The 26,120-nt window shown below is 40.2% G+C and overlaps 2 protein-coding genes across 12 annotated transcripts in view; both read left to right on the top strand.

Annotated features, from left to right (window-relative positions):
* LOC105674466 (microtubule-associated protein futsch) overlaps window positions 1-18,056 on the top strand; it is a 36,143-nt gene extending 18,087 nt beyond the window's left edge. For 2 of the 3 annotated variants that reach the window (XM_012370783.2, XM_067353529.1), the window contains exons 7-9: window positions 998-10,921; window positions 11,621-12,069; window positions 13,705-18,056. In XM_012370783.2, coding sequence (XP_012226206.1) covers window positions 998-10,921; window positions 11,621-12,069; window positions 13,705-16,669 — 13,338 coding nt within the window. In that variant the 3' untranslated portion in view covers window positions 16,670-18,056. The remainder of the gene's footprint in view (window positions 1-997; window positions 10,922-11,620; window positions 12,070-13,704) is intronic. The other variant, XM_067353546.1, reaches the window with a different exon arrangement.
* Window positions 18,057-18,565: 509 nt separating this feature from the next.
* Opa1 (Opa1 mitochondrial dynamin like GTPase) lies at window positions 18,566-25,907 on the top strand. 9 transcript variants are annotated; one of them, XR_010889851.1, is made up of 19 exons: window positions 18,566-18,869; window positions 19,127-19,370; window positions 19,497-19,632; window positions 19,728-19,859; window positions 20,304-20,348; window positions 20,796-20,885; window positions 20,966-21,123; window positions 21,202-21,365; window positions 21,439-21,703; window positions 21,777-21,968; window positions 22,043-22,227; window positions 22,315-22,476; window positions 22,563-22,750; window positions 22,832-23,046; window positions 23,162-23,419; window positions 23,500-23,700; window positions 23,782-23,986; window positions 24,184-24,352; window positions 25,361-25,907. XR_010889851.1 is itself a non-coding variant. In XM_012371140.2 (18 exons), exons 1-18 carry the CDS (start codon window positions 18,841-18,843, stop codon window positions 24,246-24,248), a joined length of 2,931 nt encoding a protein of 976 aa, XP_012226563.1. In that variant the 5' UTR covers window positions 18,566-18,840; the 3' UTR covers window positions 24,249-24,795. The 9 variants fall into 9 exon arrangements, 8 of the variants coding, with proteins under 8 accessions (XP_012226563.1, XP_012226562.1, XP_012226567.1 ...); XM_012371140.2 differs by lacking the exon at window positions 25,361-25,907 and having other exon boundaries at window positions 20,799-20,885; window positions 24,184-24,795; XM_012371139.2 differs by lacking the exon at window positions 25,361-25,907 and having other exon boundaries at window positions 24,184-24,795.
* The last annotated feature ends 213 nt before the right edge of the window (window positions 25,908-26,120 follow it).

Raw genomic sequence — 26,120 nt, 5'->3', positions numbered from 1 at the left:
GAAACAATGATTACCTCACTTCAATAATGTGCTCGGTCGAAATTGGATCGATATTAGAATCGTAAAGGATATTACGCGGACGCCGGTTATAATTACTGGCTGATTCAATTAGGATATCGACAGCATAATATCTATCGTTAATGGGTTCTCTCTGTATAAAGTTTCCGTGATAATATAGTTGAATATTAAAGGCTTTCCGTAATTTCGATGAAAATCATACGTCTTAACATTCTTGAAATCGCTTAATGAAAAGTTATTTTAGAACATTTTCTTCGTTGTCATTAATAATCGTTATTAATGAGTTGTCATTAATCTTTTTTTAATTTGCACGTTATCAAAGAAAATTATGGAGAATTTCCTTCAATAATATTTTCGATAGAAAAATTTGCACGAACAAGAAACGGCGAATAAAATGATAAGAAGAGTGAAATAAGATACTAATTGAAATTAAATTAGCGACGACAATTTGGTAACGTTACCAAAACAAATAATGTGAGCGACAAAGCGCCGTGCTGATAATATCTATTCGGTTAACCTGGGCGATGTAAACATACCAAATAATCGAGAGAGACACGAGAAACTCGAGACTCGTCGAAATAATGATAGAACGTTATTGCCTTGCGCGCCTCGTCGCACACGAGCGCAGACATCGATTAGTTGACATACGCGTTCGCTTAGGTATATGTTCACATGATTGTACATACAATCGTGCGGGTAGTGCAATTTTTATATTATCATTGTGTAACGTCTAGGTTTTTAAAAAAATACCACTGTTTTTGCTTTAATTAATATGTTGCCTTTAGTTATACTTGCTTTGTACCTTTGCGAGAGAAATTGTACGGAAATAAATGGCGCAATTAAAAACGTGGAATATAATTGAAAAATAAAAAAAGTGGAATTAAATTGACTTTTCCGAAACCTCTACGATAGAATCGAATCAAACAGGCGTTTTCTCATTATTGTTGTTATAGTGGTATCTGTGGCTTTGTTAAAACAGGTGCAGAGCAGAACGAGGCCTCGCGACAACTCGTCCGTATCAAGAATCTCGCGTAACAAAGCCGCTCTGAGAAACAAGCTGCTGAAGAACGCCAAATCGATCCAACGGAATCGCTGTCGGAACGATAATATAACCGCGGTGATCGAGAGCATCGTGAAGAAGTGTCACGAGACGTATCACGGTGATGGCGACAAGACTGTCGAAAGCGGAGCCGAAGGCAAGAAAGACGCCAAAGAGATCGGCGAAAGTTTATCGAAGACAACCGGCAAAACTTGGGATGATAAAAGCGTTCGACCGAAAACCGTCGGACGGCCCAGAGTTCTCGGCAAGAAGAGGAATGTGAGGACGAAGACGGGCCTGGTCGGCAAATCGCAACTTCAAGGCAAAGGCAGCAACAAGCTAGCGATCTTAAAGGCAAAATCCGTGAAGTTTAAGAACAATGTCACGACGAGTGACGCGAACGACGAGGAGATATCCTCTTCAAAAAATATACCAAAGAACACGAAGGTAATTGGCGTTAGTTCCGGCAGCAAAAAATTGATTTCTGAAGTAAAAAACAAAAATAAAGCGATGTTGAAAAGGAAACGTTCCGTGGACCCGGTGGCATCCTTAAACGCTTCCCTCAAGGCAAAGTCGCAGCTGCGCACACAGGATGGCAAATTTGCTCGAAATCCAAACAAGGATTCGTCGGCGAAATTGTCGGAAACAAAAACGGATGGCAGGAAACTGAAAGCGAAGTCGATCCAAGTCAAATTGAAGGCGAAAATGGCGCAAAAGTCGAAGAAGACCGACGTTCATCTGCCGCGAAAAGTCACTCGGCTGTCGTCGGATAGTGACAAGATGCCGACTTTGGAACCAGTTGCACAGATTGTTTCTCCCAACGAAGAGTATGTTGACAAGTCGACGAACGACCTGCCCATCTTGTCGCCGGTTACTCCTCAGGATCAAAAGGCATCTCGAATTTCGAAATATAGTTCGAAGGAGAAAGAGAGTGAAGCTGTCACCAATATCGAAGCTGCGCCGGAAACTCGAAGTGACTCGAAAACAAGAGCGGAGAAAGATTCTGTGAAACTGCCGCGTGAGGTGAAGAGGCTACTAAGAGATGTTGGTCCATCTTTCATGCCGAAGCTCGCATCGGATGACGCTGACTCGAAACGCACTCTGAAGCAATGGACATCAAGATCGAAAGCGCTTCAAATGAGCGATAGGAATCCGCAGGATCTTGATGACGAATTAAACAATTTGAAGAGCGCGAGTAAGAAAGAGAAGATCGAGACAGTTCGAAAATCGGCTAGGAAGAATGCCGAGATAAAGAAGACCGACGATAAAGAAATTCGAAGTGACTCGAACACAAGAACGGAAAAAGAGTCTGTGAAACTGCCGCGCGAGGTGAAGAGGCTACTAAGAGATGTTGATCCATCTTTCATGTCGAAGCTCGCATCTGATGACGCTGACTCGAAACGCAGTCTGAGGCAATCGGCGCCAAGATCGAAAGCGCTTCAAGTAAGCGATAAGAATCCGCAGGAACTCGATGATGAGATAAACAACTTGAAGAGCGCGAGTAAGAAAGAGAAGTTCGAGACAATTAGAAAATCGGCCAGGAAGAACGTTGAGAAGAAGACCGGCGATAAAGAAACTCGAAGTGACTCGAACGCAAGAACGGAGAAAGATTCTGTGAAATTGCCGCGCGAAGTGAAGAAGCTACTAAGAGATGTTGATCCATCTTTCATGTCGAAGCTTGCATCTGATGACGTTGACTCGAAACGCAGTCTGAGGCAATGGGCGCCAAGATCGAAAGCGCTTCAAAGCGATAAGAATCCACAGGAACCTGATGACGAGTTAAACAACACGAAGAGCGCGGCTAAGAAAGAGAAAACCGATGACAAGGAAACTCGAAGTCACTCAAAAACAAGAACGGAGAAAGATGCTGCGAAACTGCCGTTCGAGGTCAAGTGGCTAATAAGAGAGGCCGAGGCCTACCCGCCGAGGTTTGTGTCCAACGACAAAGTAACAAAAACGAGTGAGAAAGATTCGACTGATAGCGCGACAGTTAATGTGGCGCAGAACGAAAAGAGTCAACAAAACAAAAGAGCAGGCGCAAAAGCGAAAGAGATCACGATCGAAAACTCTGACGTCGAAGATAAGATTGATAGCAAACACATGAAAGGATCATTGATCGACGCCAAAAGCGAGTCTTCCTCGGAAACCGGAAGCGACAGCCTTCGAAAGAGCAGCAGTCTGCCGGGAAAGCGTCGCAGTCGCAACAAATCAGTCGACGAAAGCAAAGAAGCTAATAAATACGCGAACGCAGAACAGAACGATAGTGAGAACATCGTGACGAGCGAGAAGGAGACCGAGAAAGAGCTCGAGGAAATTGTCGAAAACAATGATAAAAACGAAAGCGACGGCAAATCCGACGATCGTTCGGAAGCGACGGTGGTGAACCTGAATCTGAACCACTTGCAGTCGGAGACGAGCAATCTGTCGGTTGACAGCGGCAAAGAGAACTCCGTTGAAACTTCCGTGAATGTTCACAGCAAGCTGAAGGTAGGGAGACCGAAGAAGACGTGGGGTGCGCGTCGAGAAAGGTCGTCGAGGAAGAGGTCCCTAAACAATGTCATCGGCATTCTAACGGAGGGCATAAACATCCCCGTGGAAGCGCAGCAGAGCGTGCAGGTTCTTACAGTTCACACCAGCCTGGACAATCCGGACAGAGTGGCGCGCAATGGAAGTGCGCAACAACCAAGCGGCGGTGACGCAATTGCGGCGGACTCGACGTTCAGCGAACTATCGGTCGTCGCCAAGAGTGAGCAGGAACCCGCGAAGAACGAGGCTGTCACGGCGACGAGCGCGACCGACGATCGTCATGCCGACGACGAAAAGAATTCTCGCCCGTGTCCTGATAAGGCGCAGGACGAAAACGGCTTCACCGATCAGAAGATCGACGTGTCGTCGAAAGTCGCAACCGCTAAGACACGTTCGCCGGCCAACGACATCATTCTTGATCTTTCCAGAAGGAAACCTAAAGGTAAAGGCTCTTTCTTGGAGAAAATTGTATCGAAGATAGCTAAACAAAAGGATGCCCTGCTGGAAAGTGAAGTGGGCTCTTTGCTGGACACCGCGGCCGATGAGTTGACCAGCATTCTCAACGAGGTCGGACCTACCTTGATCGATAACGCAGAGGGTGCGAATCTAGGTGAGGCGAGCCACGCCTCGAAAAACGACAACGATAAAAATGTCACAAGTACGTCTGCTGACAAGGAATCGCCGGCGATTGCCGATTCTGAAATTCGGCCATCGGAAGACGACAAAGTCGACGTGGAAAACATAATTTCTGAGCGTTCAACAGATTTGCTGGAAATTCAAGGTAATTCCGAAGAAACTTTGACGACAAAAACCGAAATGCAGATTCAGAACGAAAATCAAACTAAGATAAATTGTGTTTTAGATCCTGAAATGAAAAATGTTGATGTCGTAGAGGGACAAGCGAGTGATGCAGTATGTTTCATTGAGGAATCGCGAGTCGAATCTTGCGAGAATAAATCGACGACAAACGAAGCAATTGTTCCAGTCGAAATTTTAAATAAGATAGATAGTTTACCAGAAGTTTCCAGTTCGCCTGTCACGATGCGAAAAACAAGTTCACGAGAGAAACTCGAAAGCAAGAAAACTATCACGAAATCCAAAAGAAAATCCGGGAAAAGATCGCTGGAGGATGCTATCTGGTCCAGAAAAAGCAAAAGAAGGTCAGCGGAAGTCGTCGAGGAGTGTGCTGAAAAAAATGCGACGCAAAAAGGACTCGACATTACCGCGTTTATTTCCAAGTCAGAAACATCCAACGTTGGCGACAAATTTGTGGAAAGGAATGACGAAACCGTGGAGACTCCGAACACAGATACTGAAGTCGAGATGGTTGAATATAGCGAAAGCAAAATTAGCAAGGATAATTTGGAATCGTTGGACTTTGAAAAAAATCCCGCGAAAGATGATGATGAATCAAAGAAATCTGCCGATCTTCCAAAAACAGCATGTGAAGATGCGATGGAATTAACGGCGAACCTTGAAGAGTCTGCTGACAAAGTAATATCTAAGGAAAACGCCGTCGTTACGAATGTTCAAACGAGCGAATTGCTCGTGGACGCTGACTCTTCGGCATCAAAGAAGAGCGTTAAAAGCGGAAAAGCGGAGAAGAAAGATCAAACTGACACGAGCGAGCCACCATCTAGACGTACGTCGAAGAAAAAGTCGCAATCTTCTGTTAATCTTCCAGTAGACACTGCCACAGACGTTCTCCAAGCTTCCATAAAGTCGGTAGATGAGGCAGAAGAGATATCATCTTCATCATCCGCTGAGAACAAAGAATCATCGGAATTAAGCGGCGGACAGTTGCAAGCCAGAACCACTAGCGAAAACGACACGGACATTTCTTTGGAAAAATCTTCAAAACAAACAACTTTCGCGAAACATGAAGAAACGCAAAATACAGACGATTCGAACAACCTCGTTAATTTGACATCTCCGAAAACGACGAAAAAACGTGGCGCAAAAAAGAAATCGTTAGCTGACGAACATCTGGAACTACCGGAAGACGACTTCGCTGAAATTGCTTCGAAGCTTAACAAAGAATCCAAAATCGCAGATTCAAACGAGCGATTATCCGCTGGCTTAGAACAGTTCAAAGTACCGGAAGTGGCGAAGAAACGCGGACCAAAGAAGAAGTCGCTGCCCGAAGACGGTCGTTGGAACGGCGGAAGCGTTCCGGAGGAGCCCCGAGCGAACGAAGAATCCGCAGAAATTAACGAAACATGCAATTTGATCGAAAAAACTGAAGAGCAAGAAGAAACAAAGAAATGTATCGCGAAAGAAGAATCGAGCACAAAAAGACTCGAGAGATCGAACTCTTCGGGTTCGATCGGACTCATTCCGTCACCAGTTAAAACGAGATCCACGTTTAAGAAAAAAGCACAACTGTCGAGCGAAGATCTCGTCGATTCCAGCATTCAAAATCAGAGCGCCGAGAGCGCAGATGATCTGTCCGAAAGCTCGTGCACCAGCGAATCCAGCTACTTCAGAAAGAAACGATTTGCGAAGAAGAAGAAGAAGGAAGAGGAGGAAATCGTTAAAACCGATTCTTCTATCGCGGATCTAGAATCGAAGAAAAAAGCGGGCAAAACCAAGTCTTTGCTCGACGAACATCTCGATCTCTCCGACACGGATGATATTGAAGTTCCATCGGATATCAAAGCTTTGGAGAATACGAAAGCCTTGGAAAATATTGAGCGAGATTTTGAACTGGTCGAAAAATCTTCAGATTTGCAAAACGAAGGAGTGAACGAATCGACGATGGACGATTCGGCAAACAAGAATTCGGAACAAGATTCCACGCTGGAGCAGCCGGCATCGAACAACTACGATTCTCCGGACGATCCTGTCACACCGAAGAAACGCGCAGCCGGCAACTTTGTGGTGGTGCACACAAAAACCGGCGAGATCCTGATTGTGGAGAAGAAAAAGAAGCTGACGAAGGAGGCGGCGAGATTCTTCTGCGACGTGTGCGCTACTAGCTTCACCCGCAAGAGCTCCCTAAAGAAGCACACGCTGTCGCAGTCACATCTGTCGCAAGTGGCGAAATCTAGCAAGGATAAAGTCGAACTTACGGACCGCAGTGCGTCTGAGAATACCGCGGAGATCGACAACGAATGGAAGAACGATGAAACGAACGATCAACAGGAGGCGAGCAGTGCTGCGGAAGACGACGTTGCAGAATCTCATGAAATCTCTCGGAAGTCTTCGGAGACAAACGAGAGTTGCGTTTTGTACATGAATAATGCGGAGTCGACGAACTCTCTGATGGATCTCGGAGCGATGAGACAGGAAACGCTGGAGGACAAATTGCTGGACGAAGAGATCTGCAAGATCACGGAAAATATGAGCCACGACGAGTACGTTCTGACCGATCACGTGACACCGGAGCTATCGGAATCGTCATCGACTCCGATCAAGTCGGTTCAGAAAAAACAAGAAGAGATCGTGCAAGGCAAAAACGGCGATAAAAAACAATCAAAGAACAAGTCGAAGAAGAAGAATTTGGCGGAAGAACATTTGCTCTTGGATTCTCCCGACTTTGAAAAATCCAAGACCGACTCGGACGAGCCCGTAAATTCAGCCAGCGACATCACGATTTCCTCGTCATTTTGTGAAACTAATTTGAGTAAAGAAATGAAAATAGATGCAGCGAAAGAAGCTGAAGATGTACCTGACGAAGCTCGCGTGGATTCAACTGAGACAAAGAGCCAGGCAGAATCAACCGTTAAATCACTGCACGAAGAAACGAGCGATATCGATATGAAAGCTGAATCCGCAAGGACCACGAGAAGAACGCTGAGGAAGCTCTGCAAGACGGATAACGATGGAAAAGAGGAGAATCAAGCTGCAACAGAGACGAGTCGTTTTAGTTTGAGACCCCGAAGAAATAAATACATTCAGCATTACGAAGAGTTTGACGTCGAAACCGACGTATATTTTATGGGCACTTTGATGGATATTAACGACGAGATAGAAAATAGCTACGATGCGCAAAGATCACAAAACGAAGCGGAAGAAGAAATGAGTAAGAATGTATCGGAGGAAAAGACTGCTGCTGAAAGTAAGAGTTCGCAGGACGCGGAAGCTGCAAAATCGAAAACAACGGATTCGAGCGACGCGAAGAAGAAGAAACGCGGAAGACCAAGACTTAAGGATCGAAATGTTCCGAGCGTTACTTCGAGCGTTACTTCAACCTCGGAATCTGAAAGTCACGGAAATGATGTTGCTGGCAGTCTTGAAGAATCAAAACTCGAGGATCAAAAAGTAAGTTTGCACGCCGACGCGAGTATCCAGCCTCCTAAACGAAGCAGAGGAAGACCTCGGAAGAATCCTGTACAGGTGGCGAGCAGTTCTGCAATACAAGCAGATAATTCCAGTGCTTCCGAACCGACAAAGACAAGCCGTGACGAAATGCGGGAAAAGCCAGAACACATTGAATCGTGTTCCGAAGCGACCACCGAGGAGATTGCTTCGATCAGCATGATAAATTCTTTAACACCGAACGCTGAATCTTTATCTGCTGTTCAAGATCGCATCACGGAGTCAAGCTTGTCGGAAACGAATAAAGTTTCTGAAAAAGAACGATGCGCTGAGGCGAACGTTTCCGAAGATCAACCGACGCAGGAAGAAGAGTCTACAAATATTAAGACACCTGAAACCATCGTTGCGAAGGATTGCAATATGCCAGACATAAACGTTTTAGAAAAGGATAAAGTCGACGATACATCGATATTGTCGGAGAGGAATACACACGATAATGAAGCAGATCGCATCTTGGAGAACAAAATTAATCACGACAATACGAGCACAAGTGTTTTAACTAGTTCAACGACTGAATCTTTAATCGAATTTCCTTCGCAGACTGTCGAAAAAGTACCACTCGCAATCGATGATTTGAATTCGACCGAATCCAAGAAAATCGAACTTGAAAATTCTGAGAGTGAGAAGTTACCGGACGTCTCAGAAACATTGGAAGAGAAGCCGACAAAGTCAGAAGAACTCCCGGAGGGAGAAGCGCTCGAGGCGTCTCAAGAGGAACCGAAACTTTCATCAGAATCGGAAGGCAATGAAAATGACACATTGATTCCTGAGGATAAAATCATCCCCATCGAGAATTCTCACGAGCCGCTACCGCAAAGGACGACAGATACAGACGATAATATCATTCGCGATGAGAAGATAACTCAATTGGAATCCTCTAACAAGAAATCCAAAAGTTCGGTGAGTAAAGAGCGAGGAACTGATCGAAGAAGATCAAAGGGTTCGAAAGGTAGAAGAAAAAGAATCACGACGTCGAAAATCGCCGAACTATCGAGCGAGAGCGAGAACGAGGACGATAGAATCGAGTCCGCCTCTTCGAACAAGAGCAAGATCGTGAAGAGCGTGTTCGGCCGAGTGTTTGGCGGCGAGAAAGCGGACAAAGTGAAAGAAGTGCTGAACGACTGGGTGTCACGATCGGAAGACGATTCAGATGTATCCAGTCTGCGTGGACTGGCGAAAATCGCCGAGAGCGAACACAAGAAAGATAAGAAGCGCCATTCGGAGAAGGACGTCGAGCGATCTCCCAGGAAGAAGGGAAAGGACAAGAGCGGCGGTGCCGAGGTGAAGTCGAAGAGCCGGAAGAAGCGCGAAAGAGATCAAGATCTAACGTCCGAGAATCATGTCGAGTCGCTCATTAGTAATCCGACAAAGCGAAGATACAGAGAAAGCAAGATCAGAGCAGACGAGAGGATTCTGAGGACCTTCGACGACGAATCGCCGATCGTTTCGGACGAAATCGAAGATGTTAAACAGAACAATCAATTCGATGACGATTTGAACGACAAAATCGAGGAATCGGAAAAATACCATGAAGAAGAATGGAACGAAGGGCAAACAATTAATAAAAAGGATAGAAATTTGACCTTGGAAAACTGGGAGAATCTTCGAGTCGGCGAAGACGCGCATGGTAAGTCGAAAAATAATTCCAGTCGTAAAAAGCAGGACACTAACACGAGGAACGAGCATTCTTCGTCGCAATTCAACGTATTCAAGTACAGACGACGGGAGAGCAAGACCAGAGCCGGCGAGAGGATCTGGCGAGCTTTCGACAACGAGACTTCATCGTGCCTTTCCGACAACGAAGATCTCGATGAGATGCGTGATATTTCCAAGGAGAAAGAGAATGAATTTTACGACCGTGCGGATGTGGATTGCCCGAATAATTCGAAACAGAAGGACAACGACATCTGGGAAAAGTCTAGTTTGGAAAATCAAGAGCGTGCTCGAGCGAACAACAGACGCGGGAAGTCCAGAAAGGACGTCAGTGGACGCAAGAGGCAGGATTTCAGCCCGAGCAGAATTAGTCAGACAAAAACAGACGAGGGAATTTCGAGAGATTCCTATAACGAGCCGCCAGTATCTACGAGAGATAAGAAAACGAAGAGCGAATCGAGAAACCGGTCGAAGAACACGATCAAAGATTCGGGCATTTACGAGCCCCTCGTTTACGGAGATTCGGCTGTTTCCAAACATTTGGATCAAGATCGGAATAACTTGCTTTCAGACTTAGATCATCAGCCGATAAGTTCGAAAAAGAGCAAGAAGGGAAGCACCAATGAGGACTGGAAGCGCTCGGCGAGGAACTTGGAGTTTGATCGGAAGGATCTCGCTGAGAATCAGACGATCGAGAAGGATATCAGACAGAAAGATGAAGAGTCGTCACGTAGTTGCAGCAGTTTGGCGGGCGAAGAGCCAATGATGAAGGATCAATTAGCCGATCTCGACGGAAGCTCTCAAAAGATCCGAGAGTCCGATGACGACGACGAAGACGAGGAGGACGATATTGCGCGACAAAGAATGTCGCCGTTCTACGCCCGCGAGACTCCTGACAGCTCGATAGAGAGCAACTCCAATAACGAGGAGGAAGACGACGAAGAAGAGGGAGAACACATGACGAATGAGGATAATTCCAAGAAAGCAAACCCCAACGAGTTTTCCGGGGAGAAGATCGTCATTAGATCGCCGTCGCTGGGTCACAGATCGGACGTGGTGACGATAGCGCCCACGGACGCAATCGAGGATAACGCATTAGACGTCCCGAGGGAGATTGAGTCGACGACGGAGCCGCGACAAGGCAAGATCCTGAACTTCGACGAGGAGCTCTTCGTCGAGTGCTGCTCAAGATTGAAGGCCACTAGCGAGAACGAGCTGAGAGGCGCGAAGAAGATTAAGCTCGATCACACGGAGTCCTATCACAGACGAGACGAACAACCGCAGGCATTCAGAGCTAATAGAGACCGATGGAGAGATGTGGAAAGCCAAAACAGCCTTGGTAGTCTTTTAGAGTCGGTCAATCAAGTGAGTATTTCGAGAACTTTCTCTTTGAATATATATTTTTATAAATATATCATTGAGTATAAAATTTCTATTTATTTTTTGTATCATCTATTTTTGTATTTCAGAAATTCTCCGATACGTGCATAAATAAATGCACTGTTATTTATGTTGAGCTGTTTTATTAATGTGATATAAGCCAATTAAAATAATAACGAAACGAAGATAAATCTGTCAGTGTTGAATCTAATAATAAATCATAATATTATCTTCTCAAAATTCTAACTGCTTATTTAAGGTTTCATGAAATCATTAAAAGGCGATTATTATAAATAGCTTGGCACTGACAAGATAAATATTAAATTTTACAAATTAAGCTACATATGCTTTGTTAAAATTTATCGATCATAAATATATTTTATATATTTTCTCAGAAATCTTATATTAATCTTTTAATATCAAAAATAGAATATTATATTATATTATCGTAACATATTACAATATTTTTTTACAATTAAGAGACCTATTTTTAAAACCAGAATAATTTTATTTTTTTAGTTGTTATTTTTTAGAAAAATACATATTTATAAGATAGTCTAAAAAATTAATTAATTAATTAAATTGTTTCTATTTTTTTTCTTGTCTTTTTTCTATAATTACATTTATTTTAAAAAATATAATACATAATATTACAGATCTCTACATACTTCTTGAAAATTTCAGTTACTTGGCGAGGAGATGTACAACAGTCACGATAGAAGCTATCGAACGCGCGGCAGCGAGCGATCGAGCAGATCAGCCAGCCCGGACGCGTCGCGCGTCGACAATTTGGGCTACGAGGATAGTTTGGACGTGGCTTTCGAACATAACAACAAATTGCGAGACAAGATTCAGCAGCGCATGCGAGAGAGTGAGAATCTGATAGCCAGCACGTTCGGCCAGAAGACCAACGACGACGAGCAGAATCATCCTGATGATGACAAGCGAGACAGCGTCGGAAATTCGTATTCCTCGAGTATGCACGAGCACGAACAGCTGTCTGCCTCAATCGCGTCGAATAGGGAGCAGGAATCTTCACCGGGACTCAAAAACAAAATGAATTCGACTCTAGGCGGTCTGCTAGACAAGGCGCTGTCCAACTTGTTGCACAGCAACGGCAAACACGATCATAAGTACGTCTCTTTATGTTTAAGTACACACATTACGTTTAATAGTATCGTAAATGTTTTTTATTGTAGCTATATAATATATCCTCCGGGTATAATTGCAAAAATTGCAAATAAATATGTATTAATGTGATCATGAGCTTTACAGTTTGATATAATTTTTGATATAGTTTTCGAACTTGAGGAAAATCTGACGTGTTCACAAATTTATAAATACTTTATTAATGATCTACGTGATCTTCTTGGCCATAAAATTAGTATTTACAGGATTTAGCGTTTAAAAGATTTTGGTACCTAAAATTTGGATTTAATTAATTTTTCTTTGTTCACGAGATGTGCACGATGCTTTATATCTATTTCGGTTATACATGTGTATATTACGTACAGGTGCTAGCATTTTAATTTGTTTGTATAAAAAATTATTCTAAAGGGACGAAAATTTGTTCGGATCAGTAAAATACATATTCAAACATATTCACGAAATATGTCGACTTGGGTGATTAAAAATATTTCATCATATTTCGTGCAAAACGGATCACGTATCAAAGCGCATTTTTCAGCTTTGCGCCGGTTTAACACCTGTTGATCTCTCGTTTATCCGTCCGCACGACCATACGTTTTCATTCGATTGTTCGATTATGCCAAATTAGGCGTAGCGCGTAATTGGTATGTGTAAATAAACAGTTTTTTTCTTTCTTTGGGAGAAATAATTCCCATGATCGGGGCGCATTATTCCCAATTGTTGCGTCGATGATACGGTTTGCCGGGAACTAAAATCGAAGCCTGTCGAACGACGTTACGTAAAACGCGCCCGTGATATCCCGGTTGAACGTTGTTGATACTCTTTTTTCCATTCGGGTTGGAATTATTCGAGCGTGTCAAAGCTTGGTTTTACCAAGAACGACCGAGAAACCGTCTCTGGTCGAACGATGCCCATTCGTTCGCGTTGTGTATTGATCCGTTCTCGTTCACTCCACCCTATGAGCGATTTCTCCCGCAACATCACCGATGTATAGCACCTTTGCAGTATAGAACTCTGCACATAGTATAGCACCTCGTTATACATAACGATTCATTATTGTGCGATTAAGCCGTTTATCAGCACATGCAAACATGTTTGTTTTCGAAGAATACATTTGTTTGAAAAAAAAATGTTTTAATCAAAAGTAAATATCTGTAAAAATTTCAAAAGCAGATTGAAGATTAATGTTATCACAGTAACGCAATTTTTAACGATATTTTATTTATGTTACATTTTTGAGCTCTACAAGAATTGTTCGGATAGACATTCATTGCTATTGAAAAAAATATTATCATTACCAAGTTATTATTAATTTATTGTTCCATTAAAAACTTTGCGAAAGCTTTTTTTTAATTTTGCATTATTTGTCAATATGCTGTTGACAAATATTTCTTGTTTATTTTCTCCGTTACCCGCGCGCAACAATTGAAACTTGGTAACGAGCCATTTAAAATGCAAAAGCTTTTAATGGATGATTACAGTCATCTATGTGATCATTTTTTTTCCATGCAATTAGCCACATCTCATATAATTTTAATAATCTCATTATCATGTATCGATGAATGAATCATCTCGCATATCAACATATAAAATTGTCATAAACCAATTTGATTCCGTAGTGGTTCCGCCCCGATGAAGCTGCTGGCAGAATTGGCTTGTGCACGAGCTCCGACCTCCACGTTGCCGGAGGACACCGCCAGCAGCGGCAAGAATCATCAATCGGTGAAGATGGTCGCGGCTGCGGTTGCGGTGGCAGCCGCAGCCGCGGTGGCGGCGGCCGCCAAAGACACCCCGGCGGACTCGCCGAAGAGGCCGACAAAGGATTCGACGGTGACGCCGAAGCACTCGTCGACGAAGAAGGCGAGGAATCCCATCAAAGAGTTGTTCGAGCGCAAGAAGGAAATAAGCGACAGGAAAGATCAGGAGCGCTCGAAGGCTGCGCTCGTGGAGTTGAACGCGCAGAAACAACGCAAGCCGAAGAAGAGTAGGAAACAGCAGCAGCAGGAGTTTCCGTTGATTCGCAGAAGCGAGCACAGTGGTGGTCTAATGGAAAAGAAGAAACGCCGCGACTCTCTCGACCGAAAAGCGGAATCGGAACGTGTAATGATAAAGGACGTGTACGAGTTCGACGAGGAGGAGAGCCAAACGGCACCCACGCTCGGCAGCGTTTTGTCTTACAGGAGCCAGGTCGACAAGAATTACGAGGCCGCCAATTGGTCAAGGATAAAAAACAGCGACGAGGATCTAGACGTTGCTTTAGAAAATGGGAAAATGAATTATGTTGCGGACGCTAAATTAGAAGATGCCGTAATCGACCGCAAGTTTCAGGAACTGGAGAAGTTTGCGCCGAAGACAAAGGGCGCGCTGAAGTCCTTCCAGAGCGAGGAGCAACAACAGCAGCAAATATCGAGCTCGATCACCGGGCCGATGGACGAATTTGTGGAAAGGAAACAACAGCGCTTGAAACGACCGACAGAACAGAGCGCCAGGCAGTCCACCAAGCTGAAGAAACGAGGTAAAAGTCCGAAAAAACGGGCGAGAAACGCGTGGTATGAAAACGACAGCTCGGACGAGTTCAGGACGGCCGCGAAGGCGGAGGACGTCGGCGTCGGTATTTCAAAGAGTCAGCGCGCGTGCTCGAAGGGCAAGCAGAATCTCTTCGCCGAGTTGTCGACGTCGTCTGAGAGCGAGTACGAACGAGACGACGTCGATTACGAGATCGCGAACGAACAGCGTCCGAAGAAAAAGGCGAAGAAATCGCTTGATGTTGGTATCAATGAGGCGGATCATGATCAACGCATAGCCGACAAATCCGAATTCGAGCATGAGGACCAAGTTGCGGATGATTGGCAGGTTCAATTGCAGGAAGACGCTATGAAGAAGGACGATGCCGCAAAATCGGAATCGGAAATGTCGGACCATTCGTTGGTGATTGACGAGAGGAAGGCGACCGACGAGGTAAGAAACAGTGATGACGACGCGGAGAATCAATACGAGAGAACGTTCGAGCTGGACGATCTGTACAGGGAAGACAGTTCAGACACAGAAACAGAGATGGAGGGGAATGAAGAGACGACCGAGAAGCCGAAGAATGGAATCGAGAAACTGGATAAAAGCGCGTCTTTGCAAGAAGAAACTACTCCTACGATTGCGAAAGACGATTACACGCCGGAAAACGAATTAATCCCCTTGGAAGAAGCGTTGGATCTTTTGGATCAACACGAAGATCTCAATTCAAAATCTAAAAACGCACGGGCGGAAGTTGAAGAAAATAATATTGTCAACGGCGCTACGGAAGCAGTGAATGAAGTTTCTAACGATGGGATCGTTAATGAAGAGAGTAAGCGTCTGAGCCCGGAAATGCGAGATGAGAAGGAGGAGCTGGACGACGATATTCCTGCCTTGCCCGAGAAGCTGTCCAGCAACGAGAAACCACAGAAGGAATCCGACAACAATCTGCCTCTTCACGTGTTCCTCAGCAGGAAAGTGCAGGAGTCGAAGAAAAGAAAACAACAGCAATTAGACAAATTACGAGAGGAGCAGGAGAGAATACTTATGGATTTGCAGTCGACTAGAAGACAGAGGAAGTGCGCGATAGGCAAGCAAGGGTTACTGGCGGAAATAAGCAGCTCGGACGAGGAGTCGTACGTAAGAGATAACAGCAGAAGAGGTGGCGATTATGACAAACCGCGCAAGAAGAGGGAGTCGAAGGAAAAGAAAAAGGAAAGGTACCTCGAGAAGAAGCACGAGCAAATGATCGCCAAGGAGCAGAAAGCAATCGAGGAAGAAATCCTACGAGAAGTTGGCAAGAGAAAAGAGATGCAATATGTGGACGATGTCGCGCTTAATGCCGATGTGGTGGAAACTAAAATCGCTTCCGGGCCGACGATGCAGAAAAAGAAACATCAGACGAAAGAAAAGCAGAAGAAATATGACGACGAGAGTGCCGAGGAGAACGCGGAAAACATCGATCACTCTTTATTCGACGTCTCAGAAGACAATCACAAATCAGAGCAAGATTTTCCACTTACAGAGAACACTATGGAGAACAATAGCCATCTGTTAAATCCATCGAAACGAAAAAAGCTCTCAAAATCGCCGGCACGACCAAAGAAAGTTTCGAAACCCGAGAACGGAAAGATACCAACGAGCAAGAAGAGCAAAGAACCAACCGCAGAAAGACTTAAAAAATCAACCACGAGCAACAAGGACTCAAAAGAGCGCAGATCATCCAGCGGAAAGCGCGACTCCGACGATGAGGAGTTGAAGACCACCAAGTCGTGGAACAAAGTCGAAGAAGGCGTCGGGGTCGCGATCGGCCGGCGAAAACGCACCGCCGCCCTCCAGCTGTATTATTGGTCCAGTTCGAGCGACGAGGAGGAGGTGCCGGAACCAGCGCCGGCGCCCGAGGAAGAGGAAGACGACCGACAGGAACAGCACGGATGGATAGTGGGCGATTCCCACAAGCGAATGATAACAATGCTAGCCATGGAGAAGCAATTGAAGGAGAAGCGACGTAGGAGCGAAGATGAATTCGAGTCTGGCAAGTCGAAGAGTAAGAAACATCGGAACAGTACCTCTTGATACGTGTTTCACGATTAAATCTGAAACACGATTGCGCACAAATGACGATTACGTCTCGTTTTTCCGGGAACATAAATTGTGGAGGCGAAGATGCAAACCAAAATGATTTGTCTCTACTTTTCTCTTCGATAAAGTTACGTTTTATATCTTTCGTGATGATTATTCATGACAGTTCGGCTAAATAGATAATAGTGGACAAGTACGATCTACGTGAGAATGGCAATCGCTTGCGGCGATTTCTATCTTCTGTTGTCTATCAGAAGTTATTTGTTGTGTTCGATCTTCTTCTCTTTTTCTTCTTTTCTTTGACCGTGATGAATTGACCGTAATGAGCGAATAGAAGGCAAAAGTGTAAAGGTTTGATTCAGGTGTAAAGAAGCGAAGAAAAAGATGTAAAATGTACATAGTTGCTTGGCATTAGAATAAAGATTAGAGATTAATATTCTCTTGTCGCACTAAGAGTATAAATATATATATATATAAATATATATATATATATATATATATAAAATTCGAGATCTTATAAATACCACAAATACGCGATATAGACTGAATGTGAGAAGTAGCGAAGAGTGAAGAGGGCACCCTTAGACAATACTAGGACATTTGTAACATTTAGTTGTACGTAGAAAAATCTCCCATAACGGAGGGAGAAAAAGGATGAATCAGTCACAGCCGCTTATTTAGGAAAGGACAACGTAAACCCGGGTCCAATCGAGTTTAGTGCTTCAGTCAGCTTTTCGTGATCCGTACAACATGTTTCTTCGTATTCTTGCATATTCGTATTCTTACATATCTCAGAATGGAATAAAAAAATGCAAAAATTTCAAGGACTAAACTATGTCCGGAAAACTTAAATACTTGTGACGAATAAAACAAGCGAATTTTTTTTTTGTTTTCGCACATTGTTTTTACGAATTTTATAGATCTCAAGCTTGATCGTGACCAGCACGCGAGACTGCGCGTATTCAAAAAGAAATAAATGCTTGTTAACGTTTAAAACATTATTGTTCTTTTTTCGTACTCGCCTTGTGCACATAGGAGATAAGTATGTAGATTTCATATACTACGAGAAAACGTTATATATATATATATATATATATATATATATATATGTTATACGCAAATGACAGAAAATGAAAATGAAAGAAACAAACGATTATAGACTTTAATGTAAATGTACTGCCATAATCATATATTATACGAAAGCCTATGCAAATTAGTAATTATGCAAATTATTAATATTATACTTGTAAAGATTTAAAAAAATCTCTAGCACAAAAAACTAGACGACGATCCGATGTAAATAGAGCATATTTTCAATGTGTCTGGAAAAGTATGTTTTGTAATATAAGGATTGCAAAGAAAATAAAATTATTCAACAATACACTTGATCCGTTTTTTATTCGATACATTTTATTGTTTTTCATAAAAAAAGAAATCTCAAAACTTGGAATTTTTTAAATTGTAATTTTTATGATATATGATACTTTCCTAAAACATCTATCCGAATGAAAACTTTTAGGAAAAAAGAAAATGACGCTAGCAAATTTTAGTAGAAAATGCTATTGAAGTTAAATCAAAGTTAGTTTTTAAACGACATAGCGTGACAAAATGTCAAATCTTTTGTAATAATTAATTTTTTAATTTTATATTAATATTTTTATATGCGTAGTAATTAAAAACTGATTGTAAAAAATTACATATTTCTGTTAAAAAACCGAGATTGAAGAAAAAAGAAAAAAATTACGATTCCGTGTTTTATATCTATTCCGGCAGAGGTGCTACTTTCTGTCGATTCTTAAGGTCATTCTACAATAGGGTTTGTCGAGTCGCATGCCTCACATGCTCCAATCTATAGTATACGTAACGTAATACTATAGATTGGAGGATATTGGAGCATTGATAGAACGGGCCCTAGAAGTTACTTCTAACCTGTACCTTGTACTTCGCTCAATGCGGTTCAATCTTTCGAGAAATTGAGTTAAATGCATGGATCAAGATGAATAGAATTTCAAAATTATTGATTTTTGTAGATGTTTTAAGCTTTTGATTTTTTAATTTACGTTTATTTTATAATACACGCTTGTAAACTTATATTTTTCATTCAGTCATAAGAATCATTTATTGATCACGAATAACGAGCATAGTCACTGCAGAAAATCAAGAAAATGAAGCAAATCATATGTGGCAAATTCGGGTGAGAGTTTAATGTGATTTTCAATAAAATTTAATGAATTAATATATTTACTATTTATTAAGTTTATATATTATGTAAAATAATTTTTTAAAACAGATATACAATGTGTATATAATTTTACATACATGTGATCCGACAGTGAGGTTATCCCTGTATTCTTTATGTTTTATTTTAATTTTGATAAATTACATAATTTTAATTGTTGTAATTATTTATGATTTCCTTTTATTGTATTAACATGTTTTTTTTTCTTTTAGCCATGGCATTTTGCTGGTTTCCAAAACCTCCAAGCATCCAATAACAATCATTAGTACACGCAAGCTAATGTCTGGAAAATTCAGTAGATATTGTAGGCCATTGCTAGCAACACCGCAGCCACGATATTTTGCAAATCCGCATCGTGGATATGCTATGGTGGTAGCAAGGATTTTAAGAGGAGCTTTAAAAATACGATATCTTCTCTTAGGAGGTGCACTTGGTGGTGGTGTTACTTTGCAGAAGGTAAAATTATTAGCTTGATGTTTTCTTTTGTGCATTTTTTTTAAATTATCTCTTATTAATTTATTAAATATAATTATATGTGTGAAACTGTATGACACTTTTGTAACATTCTTATTTATGTTACAGAAATATGAACAGTGGAAAGAAGCGTTACCAGATTTGGGGTGGCTACAAAACATGATGCCCAATGAAAAACAATGGCAAGATTTTCGTGAATCTCTTATGACAGTGAAGGATAGTATGGCTGATAAAATTGAAATTGGTAAGCTTATTACATATAGTTTTTTATACTTGTGAAAACGTGAGGCAAAGCAAAGTGCATTATAATTTGCAATGTAAAAAAATGGGTGAATACAGATCCTCGTATAAAGGAATTTGGGCTATCTAAATATCGTGAATACAGAGTATGGTTTGATCAAAGACTGGATGATGCTATTAAAGCAGCAGAAAATCGACAGAAAGACTACCAAGATAGTAATTCAATACAGAGTGAGTGAGGTGTTTTTTTTTTTAAATATCTTTTTATATTTCTATATCACACATATTGCTTCATAATCACTTATGCATCCTATATTGTGATCCCTTCCTTTATTATTACATGTTCCTCTATTTGCCTGACGTTTTCCTATCTACAAATAATCCTAATTATTACAAAATATAGGCTGATAATATCATTGCTATTCTTCACTGGCTACAATTTTTTTACATATAATCTATTGTTCATATATAAAAATTTGCATGATAAAGTATTTGTAAGTGTTGCTATCAATCTATGTTTGCTTATTATTTTTAGCCTTAAAACAATATACAATATCTACTGAAATTTATATTTTTTTACAACATACATATCATGTAAATTACATAATTTATTATTGCAAGGCATTATTTGACATACATAAATATCATAAATTTATTGTGGTCTGTTCTGTTCAGGTGCATTTGATACAATTTCGATGGTAGCTAAACAAGCTTACTCAGGTGTGTAAAAAGTTCTAAATTATTTTACATACATTTTCTGTCCATTCAGCATTTTGTGTCTAATTTACTAGCTGGAAGGAAAAATTTGATTATGTATTTTTTGATGCTACAAAGAATGAATAAGCCATTTATATATTTATGCAATATAATTGTAATATATATAATAAAATGTGGTCACATACACATTATTTTACTTTTAAATACTGAATGGGACAGAACCATTAATCATTGCTTTTATTTTATTCGTGCACTGGCTTGTATATATTTTATTTATGGCAGCATTATATTTTTTTTTTATTCAATTTTAATTATACTCATAAAATCATATATAACTTTAATAATTTTTTTACATTAGTTGACCAGTCAACTAGTTACTAGCTTTCTTGCATTTACAAAACAAATTAACCATTATTACGAACTAGATACATGATATTCATTATTTTTAAGCAGAAACAAATCAGTTGTCGAAAAATATGATTGCCTTTGCACGCCCAATGGCTAGCGATAGTAATACCGAGGAGGAACGTAAGAAAGCTCGTACGTACATATTATAGATGTATAGCGTCTCCTCTCTCAAAAATTATTCGATATTGTTATAATTTTTTTTATCATTAAAGAATCTTCGCAACAGAGAATGAATGCCATGCAAGACGAGTTGATGCAGATGCAGCTGAAGTATCAACGTGAAATTGAAAGATTGGAAAGAGAAAACAAAGAGTTACGCAAACAAATACTCTTACGAGGAAATCAGAAGTTTACCAACAAAAAGATCAAAGTAATTTATCGACGTATTGTTGTAACAAATATGTATTTTGTCTCAATTCCATTTCTTACATTGTTCTCGTTTTTGTAGAAATCATTAATTGACATGTACAGCGATGTCTTGGATGAGCTGAATGATTATGATAGTGCTTATTCTACCGCTGATCATCTACCTAGAGTAGTAGTCGTCGGTGACCAAAGTTCTGGTAAAACCTCCGTGCTGGAAATGATTGCTCAAGCAAGGATATTCCCAAGGTACATTTTTTATTTCATTAATGTAATCGTGAAAAGATATAAATAATATTCAGTATTATTTTCCGTACGTTAGAGGCGGAGGTGAAATGATGACGAGAGCACCAGTCAAAGTCACCCTAAGCGAAGGTCCATATCACATAGCACAGTTCAAAGATAGCTCTAGAGAATTCGACCTAACTAAAGAATCAGAATTAGCCGAGCTCAGACGGGAGGTGGAATTGAGAATGAAAAATAGCGTTAAGAATGGAAAGACAGTCAGTCCGGATGTCATTTCGATGACTGTGAAGGGACCGGGTCTTCAACGTATGGTTCTAGTCGATCTACCTGGTATTATTAGTGTATGTATATGCATACTTTGTACTAGAAAATGCTGTAACTTTGCTTACAAAATGTTGAATTGGTTCAATATAGACAGTAACTGTTGATATGGCGGAAGACACTCGTGAGGCGATTAAACAAATGAGTCAGCAGTATATGAGCAATCCTAACGCGATCATTCTTTGCATACAAGACGGCTCCGTCGACGCAGAGAGGAGTAACGTGACCGATCTTGTAGCTCAAATGGATCCATCGGGGAAAAGAACAATCTTTGTTTTGACAAAGGTATGGAAGATTTTTTTACGTTAGACATAACTTTCAGTGAATGCAGATATTAATTGCAATTGTTTATTTTGCAGGTTGACATGGCGGAAGAAAATTTAACTAATCCTGACAGATTGCGTAAAATTTTATCCGGTAAATTGTTTCCGATGAAAGCATTAGGCTATTTCGCCGTAGTTACCGGTCGTGGCAGGCAAGATGACAGCATACAAACGATCAAAGATTACGAAGAAAAGTTTTTCAGGAATTCAAAACTCTTCAAGTAAATTTTGTATTAGAAGCATGTTTAAAAGGATAATAGCATTAATAATGCAATAATTAATAAATTTTTGTTTATTATATTTTTCAGAGATGGTTTAGCTATGTCGGGTCAAGTGACTACCAAAAACTTGAGCTTGGCAGTTGCCGAATGCTTTTGGAAAATGGTCCGTGAAACAGTGGAGCAGCAAGCAGATGCATTTAAGGCTACGAGATTTAATTTGGAAACAGAATGGAAGAATAATTTCCCAAGGTAAATAATATATAAATTATATGACAAGTATTTTGGGTTTTTTCATATTTTTTAAATTTTATTTATTTCATAATCTATATATTTAGGTTAAGAGAATTAGACAGAGACGAGCTGTTCGAAAAAGCACGAGGTGAAATTTTAGACGAGATCGTCAACTTGTCGCAAGTGTCGCCGCGGCACTGGGAAGAAGTGTTGATGACTCGAAATTGGGAAAAAGTCAGCATGCATGTTTTCGAAAATATTTATCTGCCTGCTGCTCAAAGTGGAAATCCAAGTATAGTGTATATTAATAAACTGTATTCTTTCTGGTTGAATGAACGAGAAATTTTATATAGGTAACATTCTCGTGTTACAGATACATTCAACACCACTGTCGACATCAAGCTTAGGAATTGGGCTGAACAGCAACTACCTGCGCGTAGTGTCGAGAGCGGATGGGAATGTTTACAACAGGAATTCCAGAATTTCATGGCGCAAGCTCGGCTCAGCCCGGATCATGATGATATCTTCGACAATCTCAAGAACGCTGTTGTGAACGAAGCAATGCGGCGTCACTCGTGGGAAGAGAAGGTAAATAAGAGTAATTTAACAAGTAGTATTTTTTATCCTTGCAAGACGTTACAATAAATTATTCATAAATTGATAACTTGATAAATTACATATTAAAAAGCATATTTTTCTGCAGGCATCGGAAATGCTGCGTGTTATTCAACTTAACATTTTGGAAGACAGAAGTGTAAACGACAAACGTGAATGGGATCAGGCAGTTCGATTTCTAGAAACATCCGTTAAGGACAAACTGCAAAGTACAGAACAAATTCTGCGTGATATGCTGGGTCCTAATCGCAAAGATCGGTGGCTCTATTGGCAAAATCAAACTGAGGAACAACAGAAACGTACAGCGGTTAAGAATGAATTAGATAAAATTCTTTACGCCGACAAGGTACTTATGTACAGATAATTCCGGCTGAATATTACAATAACACTTCTTTTTATGTATTCATGTTATATTTTTGATTGCAGAAACACGCACCAACTCTGACGCACGATGAACTTACGGCTGTTAGGAAAAATTTACAACGGAATGGATTAGAAATCGATAATGAATTTATTCGAGAAACATGGCATCCTGTATACAGGAGATTTTTCTTGCAACAGAGTTTAGCGAGAGTGTACGATTGTAGGAAAGGATATTATCTATATCACACAGGGCACGAAAATGAAGTATGTGAAAAAGAATAAAAAGTTATATATTTACGCAATATATTCACGTAATTGTTCGATTTACTATAATATATTTTTCAGATGGAATGTAACGATGTGGTGCTTTTCTGGCGAATACAACAAATGCTGAAAGTCACTGCAAATGCGCTGCGGCAGCAAATTATGAACAGAGAAGCTCGAAGATTAGACAAAGAAATTAAGGAAGTTCTCGAGGACTATAGTCAAGATAGCGAAATCAAGGCAAAATTACTTACAGGCAGACGAGTCACATTAGCTGAGGAACTAAGTATGTATTGCAGTATATGGTATATTTATTGCTAATTATCTTTTTAATTCAATTATAGATAATTTATAAAAGTTAATCTTAGAATTGATTTTAAAATATATTGCTTATAGTAATTAATGAAAAGTAAATAAATAGTTATTATAAAATGGAGAAAAGTATTTTAATATTACTAAATCACGTTTTGCTTTTATTTTCAGAACGAGTTAGACAAATTCAAGAAAAATTAGAAGAATTTATCCAAGCATTAAATAAAGAGAAATGAACGTGATGTATATTAAGCATCAGATTGTGCATACAGAGCGATTGAATTATCGTTGCTGAATAATCGGATGATTCTATACTTGAGAAATTGATATATTCAGGACTGTAAGTATATATATATATATACACGTTGCGCATATTTATGTATGATAATTGAAATACCAAACCCAGGACTTGCTAAATACGATTTGACATGGGCGCTTAATATAAATAATTTATACGCTAAACTAAATTGTCTGATATAAATAGTCATAAATCGAAATCTCTGCATTCTAATGAATATTTGTAAATATAAGACTGATGTGATCGAAATATGAAATGTGAAAATATCATATATTCTATCAGTCACAATTATTTAATATGTTGGTACAAAAATTCACTAATATATGATTAGATTGCAATTACAAATTTGTTATCTTAGAACCAGCATTACAAATTAGAATAAGTATTACAAGTGAGATTGTAAATATGCTGCCATGTGTGAAATGTATGCTGAAATTAAATTACATAGTATATTATTAAAATAGAAGAAAAAAATGTTAACAATATATTTGTGTATTTTATAATTTAATATTTAAAATCTTCTAGATTTTCTTTCTTCAGATTTTTTTATTTTTATCAATAGATTGCAAATCTTGAGGTTTGTTCATATTGTATATTCATTTGCTACATTTATTAAGCCTTTATCAGACTATGTACCTTGTTACAGCAGTTCACAAGCGATCTAGTAAATTACTAGAAATGCTGTGTGTATGGTACATTGTTAGTTTACTAGAGTGTTGCAACAATTGCATAGTCTGATGCAGGTATAATAGAGGATTTACACTGCGTCCGATGTCCGACGTACGACGTACGATATCCAATAATAAAGCTTGTTTTCTAGACGATAAAATATCTAGCTAAAATTTCTAGAAAACAAGCTCTATTATTGGATATCGTACGTAGTGTAAATCCTCCATAAACCTGCGAAGAAAAGAGACAAAATAATCTAAATGCTCTCTTCGTCATCTCGCACGTTTATGCCAAGCTTAGGGCTTCTGCACATAAGACGCGTTGATGCGTTGCGCATGGCGGAAGTCGACGCGGCTGACAATAATTTTCCGTTAATTCCAGAAAAGCAAGAAGCTGATTGGCCGTCATACTGATTTTTGCCACGTGTACATGTCAATGGCTGCGTTCCGAAACGCGCATATGCGCGCATGTATCGCATGTACACCTAGTCACACTAAAGGCCATCACACACAAAATGACATAACTGCATATGCATAGCATAAGACCGTCTCGACCAATGAGCAAGCTATGTAAATCAATATGGCGCCTTTATGCTAGATGTTTAGAAAATTTAGAAACTTCTCATGTAAGTAAAAATATTCGTTTAAATAAATCACAGATAATATTATTAAATCAAAATATTACTTATTTTTTTCTTATTATCATGCTAATACTTTCAAATCTGTTAATTGCTTTATATAAGTTCCTCTTATTTTGATAAATAATTACACTTTTCTTCATCATTTAGCATATATATAACTTGTTTTCCACCATTAATAAATATTGATATAAATATAAATATTATAAATATTAACCTTTACTTGTTAATTGCTCTAGTTGCTTTGAAACAGCCAAAACAAGTAGTAGTAGTAGTAGATGTGTAGTGGCACCTAGAGACCCTAAAAAGAGAGACTCGCCAACTCGTCACGTGACTGTTAGTGGACTCTGATTGGCTGGTGTATGGATCGCACATTTGTGCCCCGTGTGCACCATAAAGCTACACTGAACTACACTATAGATCTGTTTTTTATAGCTGAACTGGCTGCACTAGTTCAGAGTTTATCTTTTTCCCTCCACATTGGAAGAAGAAAGATAAACTCTG

Source organism: Linepithema humile, chromosome 1, assembly GCF_040581485.1.
Source record: "Linepithema humile isolate Giens D197 chromosome 1, Lhum_UNIL_v1.0, whole genome shotgun sequence".
In the NCBI taxonomy this organism is placed as follows: Eukaryota; Metazoa; Arthropoda; class Insecta; order Hymenoptera; family Formicidae; genus Linepithema; species Linepithema humile.
The sequence above is the reverse complement of the archived record's forward strand: the minus strand, read 5'-3'. Positions and strand labels throughout refer to the sequence as shown.

What these genes read in the sequence shown, in the direction of transcription:
- Opa1 (XM_012371139.2), top strand. Translation starts at nt 18,841, where the DNA reads ATGAAGCAAATCATATGTGGCAAATTCGG. An exon ending in CAATCTTTGTTTTGACAAAG is followed by an intron (nt 21,969 to 22,042) that starts GTATGGAAGATT and finishes TTTATTTTGCAG; the next exon opens with GTTGACATGGCGGAAGAAAA. An exon ending in ACACAGGGCACGAAAATGAA is followed by an intron (nt 23,701 to 23,781) that starts GTATGTGAAAAA and finishes TATATTTTTCAG; the next exon opens with ATGGAATGTAACGATGTGGT.